Consider the following 15,936-nt stretch of genomic DNA (forward strand, 5'->3'; position numbering starts at 1 on the left):
GTTTGTTTTACTAACAGCTCCCCCTGGTTTATTCAGAAATATTATTTTAATATCAGGGGGATGTATTTCCAAGTAAGTTATGCTTAGGACTGCAGGCCAAGTATCTTGTGTTCAGTGAAATGACTGAAAAGATGCTTTCTTCAGCACGGGGGCGCAAGAATACACAAATGCTGCAGTTAGCTAGATGTGGCATCTTCCACGAATCTTTAAGAGATCAAACTCAGAATCTCCTATGGTCAGAGGGGATTCCATGTTTAAATAATGGTGAGATCTCTTGGTTCAATATTTTCCTTCTCACAGTGATGGCATGGGAATATAGGGATGGGCTTTTTTCCTAATCTCTGCCTGGGGAAGATTGTGAGGCAGTGTGGGGAGTAAAATTTCACAATTACGTATCTTCCCAAACAAATGCAAAAATAACTGGATTGTTCACTAAGGCTGCATACACACCATGCATTTAAAGCACGTGACTTCCCTCAGAGTATCCTGAACACTGTAGTTTACCCCTCACAGAGCTTCAATTTGTAGCACTGTTAAACTACAGTTCCATTATTCTTTTCTTTTTTGGGGGGGTTTGTCATGTGTTTAAAATATGTTTTAAATGTATGGTGTGTATGCACCTTAAATCAAGAGCAAGTTGTTTTTTCTGAAAGGCTACACATCCTTGTACAATTAGGCACCCATAAGTGGCACTTTTTGGTGTATCTTTCAGATATCTATGGGGCACTGTCACAGTTGGCTTTAAAGGCTTAGTTTTGCCTCATATTGGCACAGAGGACATGCTTACATTTTAACTTTACCCATCACTGACACATAATCCTGTCAGAACATTTTGGAGGTTTAGCGAGTATTGCACAAAGCTGTTGTGGACCAGTCAGCTTTGCGGCCTTTTCACAGCCAAAAGTTGTTTCTCTGTTGTGTTCTGATTTCTTTGTTTTCTGCAACTAGGTTTTGAACCAGGCTTGTGTCTGTCTCAGGAATTTAGCCGCGAGTGGTAAGTACTACAGTCCTAGCATGCTAATAAATGAAAAATTGCAGTCACTTAAAACATACAAAAATAGAACACCCTCCCTCCTTCCTGTGTTTTGTACAGTCTAGCCTTAGGAAGGAATGTCCTCAAGTCACTCTTTGTTCCTTTAAATAAGATTAATACCATGTTTTGGTTTCAGGCACGTGGATGGTGTGACTTTTTTAAAAAAAGTTAATAAACCCTTCAGTTACCAGATGCTGCTACCTCAGAAAGGCTGTGAGAATGACAGTACTGTTGTTTTAAAGTATACCAACAAACACGGATTCATTTTTTTAGAGAAGGTGACTGCAAACCAATCCAGCATTCAGACTGATATAAAGATTAGTAAAACTTGATTGACCAATACCTTACAATGCTCAAGGCACATTTCTGCCACAGATATTGGGGGTGGGGGAGAGATCATGTGGAAGTTTTACACCATCTATAAAAGGAGAAAAGAGACTGAAGGAGTTGGTGAAAAATATCCCTGGCCAGTGACATTTTTGCTCATGTGCTTGTAATGAAAGATGTCTCTCTGTGTTTTAAATTGACAAGCAAGATCATTAATATGGATTATAACTACAAATCCATATAACGGTACTTCCTTTTACCATTCTTAAACTGTCAATTCTGTGAGAAAAAGTAGACAAGAATATGGACACACACACACAAAGCTTACATTTTGTGAATCTAAGTTTCGCCTCATTGAGGGGCAGTATTTCAATATGAATAGGAAAATGAGAGTACCCCTAAACATTTTTTTTTAAAAAAGCACTGTGTGTGTGTGTGTGTGTGTGTGTGTGATCTAATCCAGTGGTTATCTAATCTACAGGCTTCAGTCAAGACACTTATGCCTAGCAGCTGATTTTGAACAACCACAAACCTAACCGAAGTTACAGAAACACAACTCTCTGGGCCCTTTCTATCAATTTCAGTCCCCTGAATCTGAAGAGAATTCTTGCCAGCAGTGCCTTTCTACAAACATTTCGCATTGCTCAAACATCCTATTAGTCTATCTTTCCCCCTTTCTTTTATGCCATTGGCCAGAACACCGGTCCAACCCTCTTGTGCAGTCTGGTCTTCATCTTCTTTTGACTTTTCATTAAAATCAGAACCAAAAGTTTAACTTCTATACTGTCATAACATAACATTGCCTGATCTGTGAGGTCCAGCTGACTTGATTGAGTCAGTCTAGAGGAGGCCCCTTTCTCTCATAAATCCTTTTCTCCAAAGCAGCTTCTATTGATCTGCACACAACCTTGAGCAACCTTCTCGTTTTCCAAACAGAGAGTGGTCAGACCAGCATCCTTGCTATGCAGATCCCATCCCACCTGCTCCCTCTCCTGGCATCTAACAAGAAAGACACTCAGCACAATTCCATCATTCTCCTCCGGATTTTATCCCAGCAACCAAACAACCAGGTACACATTTCTGTTTCATATTACCCTTTGCCTTGTAAGCTTTAGCCAAATGTGCATGGCCGTAATGTTCAGAGGCAGCTCAACCTTGAAAGATGACAGTGGACAAAAGTTTCATCAAAGGTAACACATTTAAAATGACAGTTTGACACGGCCAGGTGATCAGTAGACAGTAATTCAAAATTCATTCTGAAAAGGCTTCAGCATGCATTTGAAAGTGTGGGGTGATGTGCCTATCCAGAAATAAGTTTGGAAAGGGAGTGCTGGGAACAAATTCTGATTATAATCATACTGGGTTCTAATCTGTCTTCTTGAGATTCACATTCTGTAGCAAATGTCAATTTGTGGTTGTGATGGATGGTATAGCTGCTGTGGCAGTGGAGAAAATGTTCTGTGTGTGATAGAGGAAACCTGAACAATTGATCCTCAGTAGAGATGTTTATATTGTCTTCTGTTGGGTCAGCTTTTCATCTTGGTTTGCTCAGACTACTGGTTTCAATGCCCTCTAGCCTGGAGGTTTTTTTTTTAAAGACCTTTTCAAGGATTCCCATTCTGCTCTGACCTGAATTCCAAGTGAAGTAGAAAAGGAGCTCTCCATGGGAACCCCAGCAGGAAAACAAACTGTGGGACAAAGCTAACATTTCCAACCAAGATGAACTAATGTTTCAGTGGTTACCAACACTACACTGTGTTCCTAGGGAGGAAGAAATCATTTGTTCTTCGGTGACTTTGGGTTTGGTTGACTTCATAGCACCTTCATTCCTTAACAAACGGAAAAGCCCCACATCTTCATAATATAAACTTGCCTGCAAAAATGCAAGCAAGGCCATCTGCATTCGGATGTGGGAGTGACATACGAGTCTCAAGATGGTGAGACACAGGCATCAATAAAACAAATGGAGGTTGTAACATGGGAGGTTTGTGGTGGAACAGGAAAGTCAAATCCTGCATGTGTCATTGGATGCACACAAACATTTCACTATCGTCTGATGTGGTTTGAAGGTAGTGGAGGCTTGATTTCTCTGCATTGCTGCTGTGAGTTGGGACTGAAACACGAAGAGACAACAATCTGTGGAGCTTTTCATAATTCTCCATCCCAGCTTTGTAGCTCCCAAATTACAATGTTGCAGTTCATCCTAAATGTAAAGAGTTTTAAAAACTTAAAGCATATCTCTTTGATTCCTTATTAATTTATTCACTCTACTCTTTTTGGTGCCTGCTAAAAAAAAGAAGCATGTTTGTTTCAAAAGGTCTGTCTGGACATGCAGAATATTGGCATGTGTTTTCTGGTTTTAATTTATTGCTGATTTTTAATTTTTAAAAAAAATGTTTTAAATACTTGTTTTAATTGGGTTTTTTAACTGATAATTTTATTGTTTTTATCCTTTTTTACCCACTTTGAAGTTTTATTAACAATCAAGTGATATATATCTATATATCTATATCTCAACCACCCATTTCTAGTCCCATTCACAGTGGTATGGTAGAACCATGTCTCTTCTGCTGCCTTCATTTTCAGCAACTCACTGGCTACCTTTCCCTTTGCAGGATGCACTGATGTGTGATGAAGTGCTGCAGGCAATAGGGAAGCTGCTGCTCACCTGGAAAATGGACCCAGTGATTGTAGGTCACGCTGCCTGCTTTATTAAAAATCTCAGCCTTTCCAGAAACATACAGGTGAGTGCCAAGTTTCCCTTTCAGGATTACACATTGTTCTGAAGGCTTCACTTCACTGTTTCTCTTACTAAGTGATATTAAGATGAAACATCATCTTTGCTTCATTCTCATTCAAGGGAGTAAATGACCGTGTGTTTCAAAAAGTACACGAGGAAGATCTTACCAACAAATAAAAAGCAGCAAGTTGTGACTTTTATGCCTTCACTGTAGGCTTTTTGGAAATTTGGCTTTGTTTGTGTACTGTACATGCTTTTTCAACTAGGTTCCTCCTCCTCCATTAAATTTGTATACTGTTCTTCATTTGAAGACCACAGGGCAGCTCACAACATAAAAATACAAAATGAGAACACAAAATACATAATAAAACAAAACCAAAAACCAACCAATAACACCCCTTCCCACAAACACATTTAAAAGGCCATAGAATGCTCAATCAACCAAAGGCCTGGTTATAGAGAAACAGTTTTGCCTGGCACCTAAAGATATATAATGAAGGCACCAGGCAAGCCTCCCTGGGGAGAGCATTCCACAAACAGGGAGCCACTGCAGAAAAGGCCCATTCTCATGTTGCCATCCTCCAGACCTCTCATGGAGGAGGCACACGAAGAAGGGCCTTACATGATGATTGCTCAAGAAAGTAGAAACCCACTGTGTATGGATAAATGTCTGCAGGAAATATGCCTTACATTCTTGGCTCCTCATACCATCTCCCAGGTTGCCTTATCACACACTTGATGGCTTCTTGTGAAATGAAGGCTATTGTAACACATATCATTGCAGACTTACTCTGTATTCATTAATTTCAAGCACATCCGTGTAATTTGAACCCTCCTGGTGGGACAGTCTCAGTGCGTCATGATGCATAACTAGGGCATTTAATAGAGCATGGATTTGCATAGATTAAATCCCCACAGATGCCTTTGTTGCACACATTTTTGGGCTTAACAGCTGAATAGGCACAGCCCTGAAGGCCCTAGGCAAACTAAGAGCTTGACATCTATAATGGGGGGTGGGGACCACAATTTTCAGAATGAGTGTAACAACATCTACTTTTGTTATTTGCAGAGAGTCATAGACAGTCCATGCATTGAAGGACTTTTTCAAGCTGTCCAGAGTGTAGACTTTCTAGAAGAGGAATCTCTTCACTGTGTGATGTCTTGTCTTGTTGACCTGATGAAACATGGTAAGGGGGCATTCAGAGTGCTGAGTGGGTGGGTTGAGAGCACACACATTTTGTACTCAATGATTTCCATTGCTGCTGCCAACTTTACAGCACAGTGTTATTCATGTTTGCTCAGAAGGAAGTCCTGTAGCCTTTACCTACGCAAAAGTCAGTGTGAATAGGGTTGCAGAAGCCTTACAATTTTGGGGCACAGAGGGAACCAAAGGGCAGTCGTAAAAACCAACAGATTCCCACAGTCAGTTCTATGCTATCCCACTGGCTGCATAGCTACCAGAGCTGCTAATAGGAGTGAAACACAGCAGACAAGTGATTTTAATCCCAACTCAAGAGTAGTGTCAGTAACATACTGTTGGCATTGCTAGTAATTTCTCTAGTGCTTCTAGACCAGCGGAGGCAAACATGGTGCCCTCTAGGTGTTTACGTGATCCTTCCCATACGATCAGTGAATGCAGATTGAGGAAGGAGGGCTGCACTTGTTGGCCCTGCTGCTTTGCGCACACTGCTGTTCTCACCCAGAGTGGCCACAGCAACGTTTGAAAAGGAGAGTCTACAATTATGCAGCTGTATGCAGCAGGCTCCCCCTTTCAGAGGGTGGGGCTGGTGTGGTGTGCAATGCTGAGGTCAAAGTCCCACCTACTAGCTGAATTTATGGAAAGGGAGGTAGCAGAGCAGCAGAGAAGTGGAGATTGGTTTCATATCTATTCTCTATGTGGACACCTTCTCATCAAATTTCCCATCGGTGAAACCCTCCCTAAGGAATCTTCCCACCTATACCTGCTTCTGAACATTTTGATCTCTCCCCCCCCCCACTCTCTATGTATGTATTTCAGTCTTCTGAAATCCATTTTACTGGCCTCCCAAAAGCTCTGCTTGTGTCTTTTCAGCCTTGGCCCTAGGCCTGTTCATTTGTCTTCTTTTATTTCAACTGTGCTGATTTAGTCTTTTACTCTGCTCTTCTACCACCAGAGGGAGCCACAGTGCGCATGCTGGAATTGGTGGATGACTCAGTGGTATGCAGTCTGGTGACACTGGCTGGCCAAGTGGAACAAACAGAGTCTTCTTTCCACGCTGCCTTTGTGCTCAAACACCTCCTACAGCACAGTACGTATCAATGGAAAGGATCTGATGTTTGCATTTCCAGCACGCCTGATATCACTCAGGTGACAACAACAGAAGTCCCATGGGCCCAAACAGGTTGAATAGCAGGGGAGAACACTATACTGGTCAAATTTGACAAAACTTTTTAATTTTCCAATCCTGCTAATTCTAGGATAGTTTTCAGAGAGTTGCCTGGGCTACAATAGGACTCCCTAAGAGGTTTTTTCTGGACTAAGTGGCAGCTGCATCTATCAGTTGTCCCACACCAGCAGACTCCTTTGTGTGTAAAGAATACATGTTGAGTTCATGGCATGAGCTTCTGTCTTGCTTGTGTGCATCCTTTTCTCAGTATTACATTTCCCTGTTGAAGATAGCAACACTGCACAAAGCTGCTAAAATATTTGTACATCACTGTGCACCATATGAAGTCATGCTTAATTTGAATAATCAATGATAACACAACATGATGTTTCTGTTGAATGCACAATATAACATTTAAAAATAGCAGCTGTTATAAGTGTTAGATTCAGAATCATCACAGTGTATATTATTATAGTGGCCAAAATAAACAAGAAATCTTATTATTCTGATTTACAAACTTCAACTTGAGGAACCAAACCTGAAGTTTAAGGCTCTATTCTCCATACCATACTGGCGTTCATGATTGGTATATATGAATTCTGAATATTATTAATTAGCATTATAACATCTTTGTTTATTAAGGTCTCAAGGCAAATTACATAGTAAACAAATATATTAAAAAAACAATAAAAGTGATCACACTAAACATCTGCCCAAGCATACATTTCCCACCATAAAATTATCATAAGCATTACCACACTATGAATACCAATTTATAATTTGTCATTCACCCAAAAAATTAGTAACAAGAAAACCAAGTAGTGCATCAGCAATGTAAGGGGGTATCAACATTTTACAGTGCATGTTTACTCAGAAGAAATCCCACTTTGTTCAGTGACTTACTCCCAGGTTAAGTGTGTAAAATGTTGCCTTGTGCATTCAGTTTTGTAATTATTCCCGTCTCCAAATTAATTGTACAGAAGAGGTGGTGTCTTTGTTGAAATCTCATATGAGCAAGGTACAGCAATACCTCATCAAGTATCTTATTCACCAAGAGAATCGCTTTCAGCATCTGGGCATATCCACACTCTGCATATTACAGAAAGGTATGGACTACTGTATCACTCACCACATAACATCCCATGGGATTCCTATGCAACGGCATAACAGCTACGCTCATCAGTACTTACCAGAAGCACCACAGTTATAATGCACAGCTGAGTCCTGCCTGCTTCTGGTAATGAAAACCAAAGTCCTCCTTTATAAAAGGTCTGGTGGAAAGTTAATTGACTCTCATTTCACTGAGAATGCAATCAGAACTTTATACAGGCTCATTTGCAGTATTCATTACAAGCTTCCTACTGGAACTGAATCTGTCCTCATAATCGCATATATGAATCCTGGAAACAGCTATTTACGGTTCTCATAAAAAAGTGGGGAGCAGTCTTCTTCTTTTTTGGCGTTTTTAAAAAATCACAGTGGAAGAGTAGTTATACATGCCCCTTCCAGCACCAAACAAACCTGACTTGCTTTTTTAAAAATGTATCCGTTAACATGGAATGCAAAATAACTACCATGCATAAATGTTGGATAAATGGCTTAGATTATCATCACACTCTGTGTATGAAAGTGGGGAAATACCCCTAGAAAAGAAAGCAGGAGGCAAGATTCTCAGGAGACATTGTTGAACAAGTAAAGGATCAAAGGATGCATCTTAACTTGCTCTTGGGAAGTAATAAAACAACAAGGAATATATTAGGTGTGAGTAATAGATCACTCCTGTTCTCAAAGTTTGTCAATTTGAGTTTGATATGAATGTCAGATTTTTGTAGATCCAAGTTGAATGCAAGCCAGCAGAACAAACCCTCTCTCCAATGTTTTGTAAAGTTGTGGACCAGGGCAAGATGTTCACATATGATGAGTTGTGCAGGTCTAGAAGTTGAGTTGTTGCTTCCCTATTTTTTAGATGCAGAGTTTTCATCAGCATTCAACCGGAGCCAACTGAAGAAGCACCTTGACCAAGTCCGTCAACAAACTGCAGAAACACAGGAGCTTCTCAGTATTGCTGTCAGACATATGGACACCTGAAGCCTTGTTCCACCCTATGTGTTTTGCTCTAGGTGATGTCGCTCTGTGTGGCTAGCTTGTTGCCTCTGTATAGGGAGCTGACTCATAATGTGGGTGTCTCAGCTTCACACTATGGCTGTGGGCAAATCCACAGCAAGTACATGCGCAATAGGACTTTTAACTTCCATATGGGTGGAAATTAGGGACCAGTTTACACAGTAATGTATTACTGCTCCATTATTCAACGCTTGATGACTCACAGTAGGATGTGTGGGCAGATTCTACTAAAAAGCATTTTCCTTGAAGTTTTATAAAAGGTCTGTTAGTGCTGTTTGATCCACAATGACTGATTCATACAATGCAGCTCATTATTTGATACATGGATGTGCATGCGTGGGCCAGGCCTGAGGATACTTTCACTATCCTTAGATGTACAGACTGTAGCACTGCATTGTCCTTGTTGAGGCATTCATGAACTGTGAGACCCTATACTGGTAGACTAATCAATCTTGCTCTAGGTTCAGCTCTGGCAGCATGCAATCCATTTCACGAGGCAAATACCTTCATGCTGCCTAGGTGTCTCTGATGGCCTTAAACTCATCTGCAAGTTGATGGCAGTCTCCCATTTCAGAATACCTGAACCCTAATTTCACCCCTTCCAGATGTCCAGTTGTAAATAATAAAATCTTAGCTTTTCAAGTGAAATTTTATAATCTTTTATTAAAATCTACATTTTGAGAAAGAAATGTGTGTGAAAAGTATGTATCATGCTAGCTGGTACCATTATATAATGCTACCCAGTAAGCCTATGTTTATACATGAATGACCAATCAGTTCTTTCATTGCCTAAGGATATGTTGTGGTGGAACACTTTATAGCTTTTGAGACCTCAGTTTTCAGCATTAGGATTTTAGCACATTATCCAAAGCATGAAGAAGAGAAGAAGAAGAGTTTGGATTTGATATCCCGCTTTATCACTACCCGGAGGAGTCTCAAAGTGGCCAACATTCTCCTTTCCCTTCCTCCCCCACAACAAACACTCTGTGAGGTGGGTGGGGCTGAGAGACTTCAAAGAAGTGTGACTAGCCCAAGGTCACCCAGCAGCTGCATGTGGAGGAGTGTAGACACGAACCCGGTTCCCCAGATTACGAGTCTACCGCTCTTAACCACTACACCACACTGGCTGAATTTGTTGGCACATTCTACAAATTCTAGGAAAGCTGTAGATACCCCATGTCATCCAAATTCACTGCATCCCCATACACACACACCAAAATACCTGGCAGGAACCATTCTAGACAATCCTGGATCACTAGTTTTTATAACTGCCTCACTAGCAAATGAGTAGGACTTCACCGGCATTCACTTTGATACGTCCTAAAGTGAGAAACACAAGTATCATCCATTTATCTCCATTTGCAATTCTCTTTCTGCTGCCCATCAAAACACTTGCCCTAATTCAAACACTTCAAAAAGTTGTTATGCAGGGTCCCTGACACTTATCCCTTGATCATTTTGGAATAGAACACACCTATGGATGTCAGAACAAATTTGCAGTACCGGTAATTTGGAAAAACTTTTGAGCAGTAAAATTGAAACCCATGTTGGAATATTTTCCTCTAAAAAGTTCCCATGAGTGCTACTTTTAACAGAAAATGGATGTTAAGTTGAATTATGGCTGCAATTCAGATGGCAAGGGTATTTATGATACCATGTTATGAATGACGGCACTCTTGATTAAGGCCAGGTAAATTTTACACTGCCCAAATAACAAATCATAAAATGTTTAATTTACTATTTTGATATCCTATAAACAGAGACCACTATTGTGCTTTAGGAGAAGCCATGTCAAAAGAAATGAACTCTTTCCCTCAGTTCCTGTGTTCTTGTAATATTCATTGCGGTAACATTTGAGAATAATTGGGTTGGATCCTCCTACAGAAGAAGTCCTTCTTATTGGAGGAAAAGAACCCTTGGATTTAAGTCAATGTCATCTTGGATTAACTGCTTTTGAATGTGCTTAGGAACACAATAAGAGGCTTGCTGGATCACAGCGAAGGCCCATCTTGTCCTGCATCCTGTTCTCAAATTGGCTAACCATTTGCAGGACCTTAGCACAACCATATATGCAGGACTTTAGTACAACAGCACTCCCCTGACTTGTGATTCCCAGCAACTGGTATTCAGATGCATACCGTATTTTTTGCTCCATAAGACGCACTTTTTTCCTCCTGAAAAGTAAGGGGAAATACCTGTGCGTCTTATGGAGCGAATGGTGGTCCCTGGAGCTGAATTGCCCAGGGGCCAAAAGCAGATTGTGCTTTTTATTTTACAAAGAGAAAGGGGAGTGTTGAAAGGACCCCGCTCAGCAGCTGATCAGCAAGAGATCGGGAGAGAGATAAGAGTCCCTGCTCCCTTTCAGCCACGCCCTCCTTTGTTGAATGTGCTGCAGAGGGAGGTTGTTTGTTTCCCCAGGACATGTGACTGGCGGATTAGATTATCTGTCTGCAAACAGTAGAAATGGCTCCCTTTCCTTAAGATTTTTTCAGAAATGTGAGTTAAACCCCATAAAAATGGGGCTTTTCCTCTTTGCTTTTCCCCCTTTGCAAAAAAAGCTGCAAAACCTTTAGCTGATCCTAAAAAAAACAAAAAACCAGGGCTTTTCCCTTTGCAAAAAAGCTGCAAAACCTTTAGCTGATCCTCAAAAAACAAAAAAACCCAGGGCTTTTCCCTTTGCAAAAAAGCTGCAAAACCTTTAGCTGATCCTAAAAAAAGGCCTTTTGCCTTTGCAAAAACAGCTGCAAAACTTTTAGCTGATCCTTAAAAAAAGCCAAAAAAAACCACCCAGGGCTTTTAGAGGAGGAAAACCAGAAAAATATTTTTTTCCTTGTTTCCTCCTCTAAAAATGAGGTGCGCCCTATGGTCCGGTGCATCCAATGGAGCGAAAAATACGGTACATATGCTGAATGTAGGACTCAGCCACGCCAATGGCTAGTAGCCATTTTTAGCCTTGTCCCCTATTCATTTGTCTAACCCCCTTTTAAAACCATCAAAACTGGTGGGCATTGTGACACTGTTCGACTACTGTTGCTTTTATGTTATTTCATGCGACTAGTAGCCCAACTACATGGCTACAATTCAACACCTGAGCACACTGATTTTCTCTATATATTTAAAAAGTGCAAATGCCCCGATACATCAATAGCTTCCTAACTTGCACGTACAAAGGATTACACAGCTAACACAGAGCTCTCCTGCCTATAAGGGCTTCCCCTGTTATCTATCAGAGAGGAGAGATGTGTTCACAAACGGAAAGCACATTCACACCCTGCCCCTCCATTGACATGAATGGGAAAGCCTGTCTGTTCAGGAGTTCCACAGTGCACACAGGAGTCAGGTTGACACTGGTGGCTATTTTCTCTCAGCCTTCTGCTGAAAAATAAAAAGGGTTTAAAAACTATGTACTGCCCTCTATACAGAAAACAGGAACACTAAAGTTTTGTATTAACTTAGAGCAAAAAGTGCATCATCTGAAACTCAAACACAAAAGAGCTAAGATGAAATTTCCTCTATTCAGCTCCCCAAATAGACACATTATATTTGTTCAACAGCAGCCAGTGCACCAACAAGTAAATATTAAAAGTGCACATGTTTTATATGAAGTTTACTTAATACTTATATCCTATATAGAAGCAAAAACTACATATTTTGGGCATTTAAAAAAATAATAGCTATATACAGGGAGCATAGAGAACATAAAAATATTTTGTTTTTGCTATATCACAATTACTACTACTACTACTCCAATTCACTCTAGCCAAACAAAGCAGCATCGTCTCACATAATTCCCAACACAGTTGGCATAATTTTCTTTGACACAGCATGCACCCAATAAATTACATGAATTCAAGCTGCAAATCACTTCTCTTTATGACAGCATCCCCTTGGAGATTGATTTCCTGCTACACACTAACTGCCCAATCTCACACTAACACCAAGCACTCCTTTTGACTTGAACTGGCACATCATCCAGCACTTTAAAGTGCAATGTATCACTTTAGCGATATCCACTTATAGCAAGTTTGATATAAAAGCAAAAGACCAAATGGAAAGGTAGGCAGAGTTTTTACAGGTCTGGGCATAGCAGTGGGAGGTGCAAAATCAGAAGGGGTAAATGTCAGGGGCAGCACATGGAATCACAGGATATGAGAGCTTCCTGTTGAACATACAACTTTCACCTGAGTAGCCTGCAGCACTTGTACGCTGAAATAATCCTAACCAGTCTAAGTCAATCAGGCTACAGGCAGCCCAAGTCCTGCTGTCCCTGCCAGAACCTCAAAAGAAAGGACTGGAGCCCTCCAAATTATTTTCTATTGCAGTACTTGTTGACCACACACAGGTCTGCATTTCCAAAGCACCATGAGAAAAAGATCTGGTCTGGGTGTGTAGGAGTATCTTGCATCAATCACATCATCAGCTAGAGAGAGCTCTCCACTCCCCATTACTATCCAAGTATGGGGCTGAATGACCCACATCATGCCCGAAGATTTTGCTTTTATCCCCTGCATTCCCTTACAGAAGGGAAACTAGGAAAAATCAAGTTCACAATGTAGTTTTTAAGCACATTTTCTATGATTTATTTTGTACAGAACAAAATTAATAAATACATTATCTAGGATAACAACAGGTTTTCCATTTCATCCATGAAAAAATAATGCTTTCGATTTTTCACATTTTAAAACCTGCTAAGTTATTTTATTTTCAGAAGAAAATGCAAGAAGACAGTAGTGATGCCTAAATATACAGAATGTCCATGTAGGAGTTACATTTACAAGAACCTGATACAGAAGCCTCTATGTTGCCCCCATAATTAAGAGTTCTCTGCAATAATATTTAAACCAAAAGGCTTAAATAAAAAAACACCCCAGTAGCCCTACTTGTAGAGCAGTGAGGCATTTACTTTTCAAGTATTCAATCCGTAAAATGTAAAAGATACTTTGCTGATTTTACATACCTTTTAAAACCAAATACCCATCTTCAAAAACAACAGAAAACAAGTCCATTACCCCAATCAGCCCGTTATTGTTAGAATCCAGTGAAGCTTTTGTCTTCAAGAATGCAGAAAATATCTGTTATGCTAACCAAAGGAACTTGCTGGATATAAGCAATTTATGCACATGAAACATGATTTTTGCTAGTGGTGAGATCTATTTGATAGAAAGGTAATCCAAGTCTATTCCCAATAAATTCTTCTGCTGGTTTTACTATGGCCTTAAAAAAACCCCCAAAAAAACCTGTGTCCAAGAAATCTTTAGAAAACTCGAGAGTGCAAAAACTACCACACTCCTTCATAGCATGGAAGGAACTCCACTGGCTGCAGAGACTTTTATGCCACCTTTGGTAATTTGTAAGCAGAGATCAGACAACTTCTAGAAGAAAAGAAGCCAATGAAGAGCAAATTAGCAGAGAGAAAAAGATCTTCATAGGGAACAAACATCAAAAGAGAGTACTTTTATTATAAAAACAAACAAACACGCTGGCTACTTCTGTGGGCAGAAGGAGAGAGAAGAAGTGATTTTTACCAATTCTCCCTTCCACCCACCCTGTGCCACCTGCAAATATGTTTGATAGAGTTGAGGGACTTTCTGGAACAGTGTGGGAGATATCAGGGTGGGAGGCTGAAGGGGGAAATCAGTGGATCATTAGCAGAGCCTCCATTGGGTCAGAGTTCCTTCAATCAATGGAGGGAGCCCTCCCATTCATGGAAGAGAAGCTCAAGTTCCAAGTAATAGGCAGAAAATGTTAACCGAGGACTTAGTTGCTTCGTGTGGTGATCAGATGCAAAAGAGAACAGAAGTGCTGAGTAGCAGAGGATGATTTTACAGGTGCATCTTGTCATGAAGGGGTAAAAAGAGCTGCACTGGTTGACGTTTCTATTGCTGTACCTCTGCTACAGTTATAAGAACCCTGCCCTTTGCATCTTGTCATCTTGCCTCACCCTTATATCAAAACAGCCAGTTTCTTAAAGAACACACATTTGGGTGGAGAAAGGATGAGGTATATGCTCTTTCTCTTTGCAGTGAACAATTCATTCCAATCTTAGATTGGCCCAGTGAATCGAACCAGCAGGTTCCTACTTATTTCTAACTTTCCAACTGGGCTGCAACATGACAAATGTTTTTAATGCAGAGGTTATACAATTTGTTCCATGTCCTGAACTTGCACTTAATAAAAAATTGAATCCAGACACTTGCTAGAAACATCTCGGATGCCACACTTCATGCCCGTTAGAAAATCAACAAGAGATTTAAAACAAACCTACCTGCTGTTTGATGTGTTTGAACGTTATCTACCTGAGGCAATGGCCCTAGGGTCCCCTTCTCTTCAAAGGCCAAAATGGGAGTCAAAGAAATGTCAGGGCTATTTTTATCATCATTGTTCATAGCATCCAGCCTGGATGGTTTCGTTCCCATGGGCAAGCTGATGACCTCCTCAAAATTATCATTCTGCATAGACACTCCATTTTCATTTGGATGTTTTCCTGGGTTGAGATTACTGAAATATAATAAAAATATCTTATGGATTATAAAACATTTTAAGATTATTTTTCTTCTACATTTGTATGCTACACTACTGTACACAGTGTGCGAAGTTTAGTACTTGCACCGTTTTTGTTGTAGTAAAGAATTAATTTCCACCACTGATAATAATTAGGTCACAAAAGGTTAAGTGCTTTTCAGCTGCGTTGATTTCCATTAAAGAGGTAAGCCAAATGTTTTCCTTTGAATGTCTGTTTCTCCTCTAAGAAAAAGCAGCGGTGCTACACATGGGTCAGGGCCTTTCCCACAAGTAGAAAGATCAATGTCCTATTTTTGATAGAATCCTCCCACTATCTAGCATGCTAACATCCTGATTCTTATAATTTTTTAATGTATAAGACCACATTGCTTTTATCAATACAAGAATAATCATGATAGTAGAAATAGTATTATACAGTGGTACCCCGGTTTAAGAACAGCCCTGTTTACGAACTATTTGGTATACGAACTCCACAAAACCTGAAGTAGTGTTCCGGTTAGCAAACTTTACCTCAGTCTACGAATGGAAGCCAAATGGTGGAAGGGCACCGGTGGCGTGAGGCCTCATTAGGGAAAGCGCACCTCAGTTTAAGAACGGCTTTGATTTAAGAATGGACTTCCGGGAAAAAAAAAAGAATGGACTTCCGGAACGGATTAAGTTTGTAAACCGAGGTACCACTGTATAAAGAAGTCAGTACTAACTCGGTGTAACTGACTGCATATCATGCAGTTTCATTTTCAGAGTCAAACAATTGCATCACATCTATGTAATAATAATAATTAAAGTAGTAGTAGTAGTAGTAGTAGTAGTAATAATAATAATAA

The 15,936-nt window shown here is 40.2% G+C and overlaps 2 protein-coding genes across 15 annotated transcripts in view; one reads left to right on the forward strand and one right to left on the reverse strand.

Annotated features, from left to right (window-relative positions):
• Positions 1-9,279, forward strand: part of LOC117043790 (vacuolar protein 8-like) — a 19,246-nt gene extending 9,967 nt beyond the window's left edge. For both annotated transcript variants that reach the window (XM_033143848.1, XM_033143849.1), the window contains exons 9-15: positions 949-994; positions 2,297-2,430; positions 3,976-4,104; positions 5,170-5,287; positions 6,254-6,388; positions 7,447-7,572; positions 8,433-9,279. In XM_033143848.1, the coding sequence (XP_032999739.1) occupies positions 949-994; positions 2,297-2,430; positions 3,976-4,104; positions 5,170-5,287; positions 6,254-6,388; positions 7,447-7,572; positions 8,433-8,554 (810 nt within the window). In that variant the 3' untranslated portion in view covers positions 8,555-9,279. The remainder of the gene's footprint in view (positions 1-948; positions 995-2,296; positions 2,431-3,975; positions 4,105-5,169; positions 5,288-6,253; positions 6,389-7,446; positions 7,573-8,432) is intronic.
• Positions 9,280-13,143: 3,864 nt separating this feature from the next.
• MAP7 (microtubule associated protein 7) overlaps positions 13,144-15,936 on the reverse strand; it is a 99,729-nt gene continuing 96,936 nt past the window's right edge. For 8 of the 13 annotated variants that reach the window (XM_033143857.1, XM_033143861.1, XM_033143854.1 and 5 more), the window contains 2 exons: positions 14,887-15,088; positions 13,144-13,962 (listed from right to left, as the gene is read on the reverse strand). In XM_033143857.1, the coding sequence (XP_032999748.1) occupies positions 13,882-13,962; positions 14,887-15,088 (283 nt within the window). In that variant the 3' untranslated portion in view covers positions 13,144-13,881. Of the gene's footprint in view, positions 13,963-14,855; positions 15,089-15,936 lie in introns of all 13 variants that reach the window. The other 5 variants (XM_033143855.1, XM_033143856.1, XM_033143864.1 and 2 more) reach the window with 1 other exon arrangement.

This window comes from Lacerta agilis, chromosome 3 (genome assembly GCF_009819535.1).
Source record: "Lacerta agilis isolate rLacAgi1 chromosome 3, rLacAgi1.pri, whole genome shotgun sequence".
NCBI lineage: Eukaryota > Metazoa > Chordata > Lepidosauria > Squamata > Lacertidae > Lacerta > Lacerta agilis.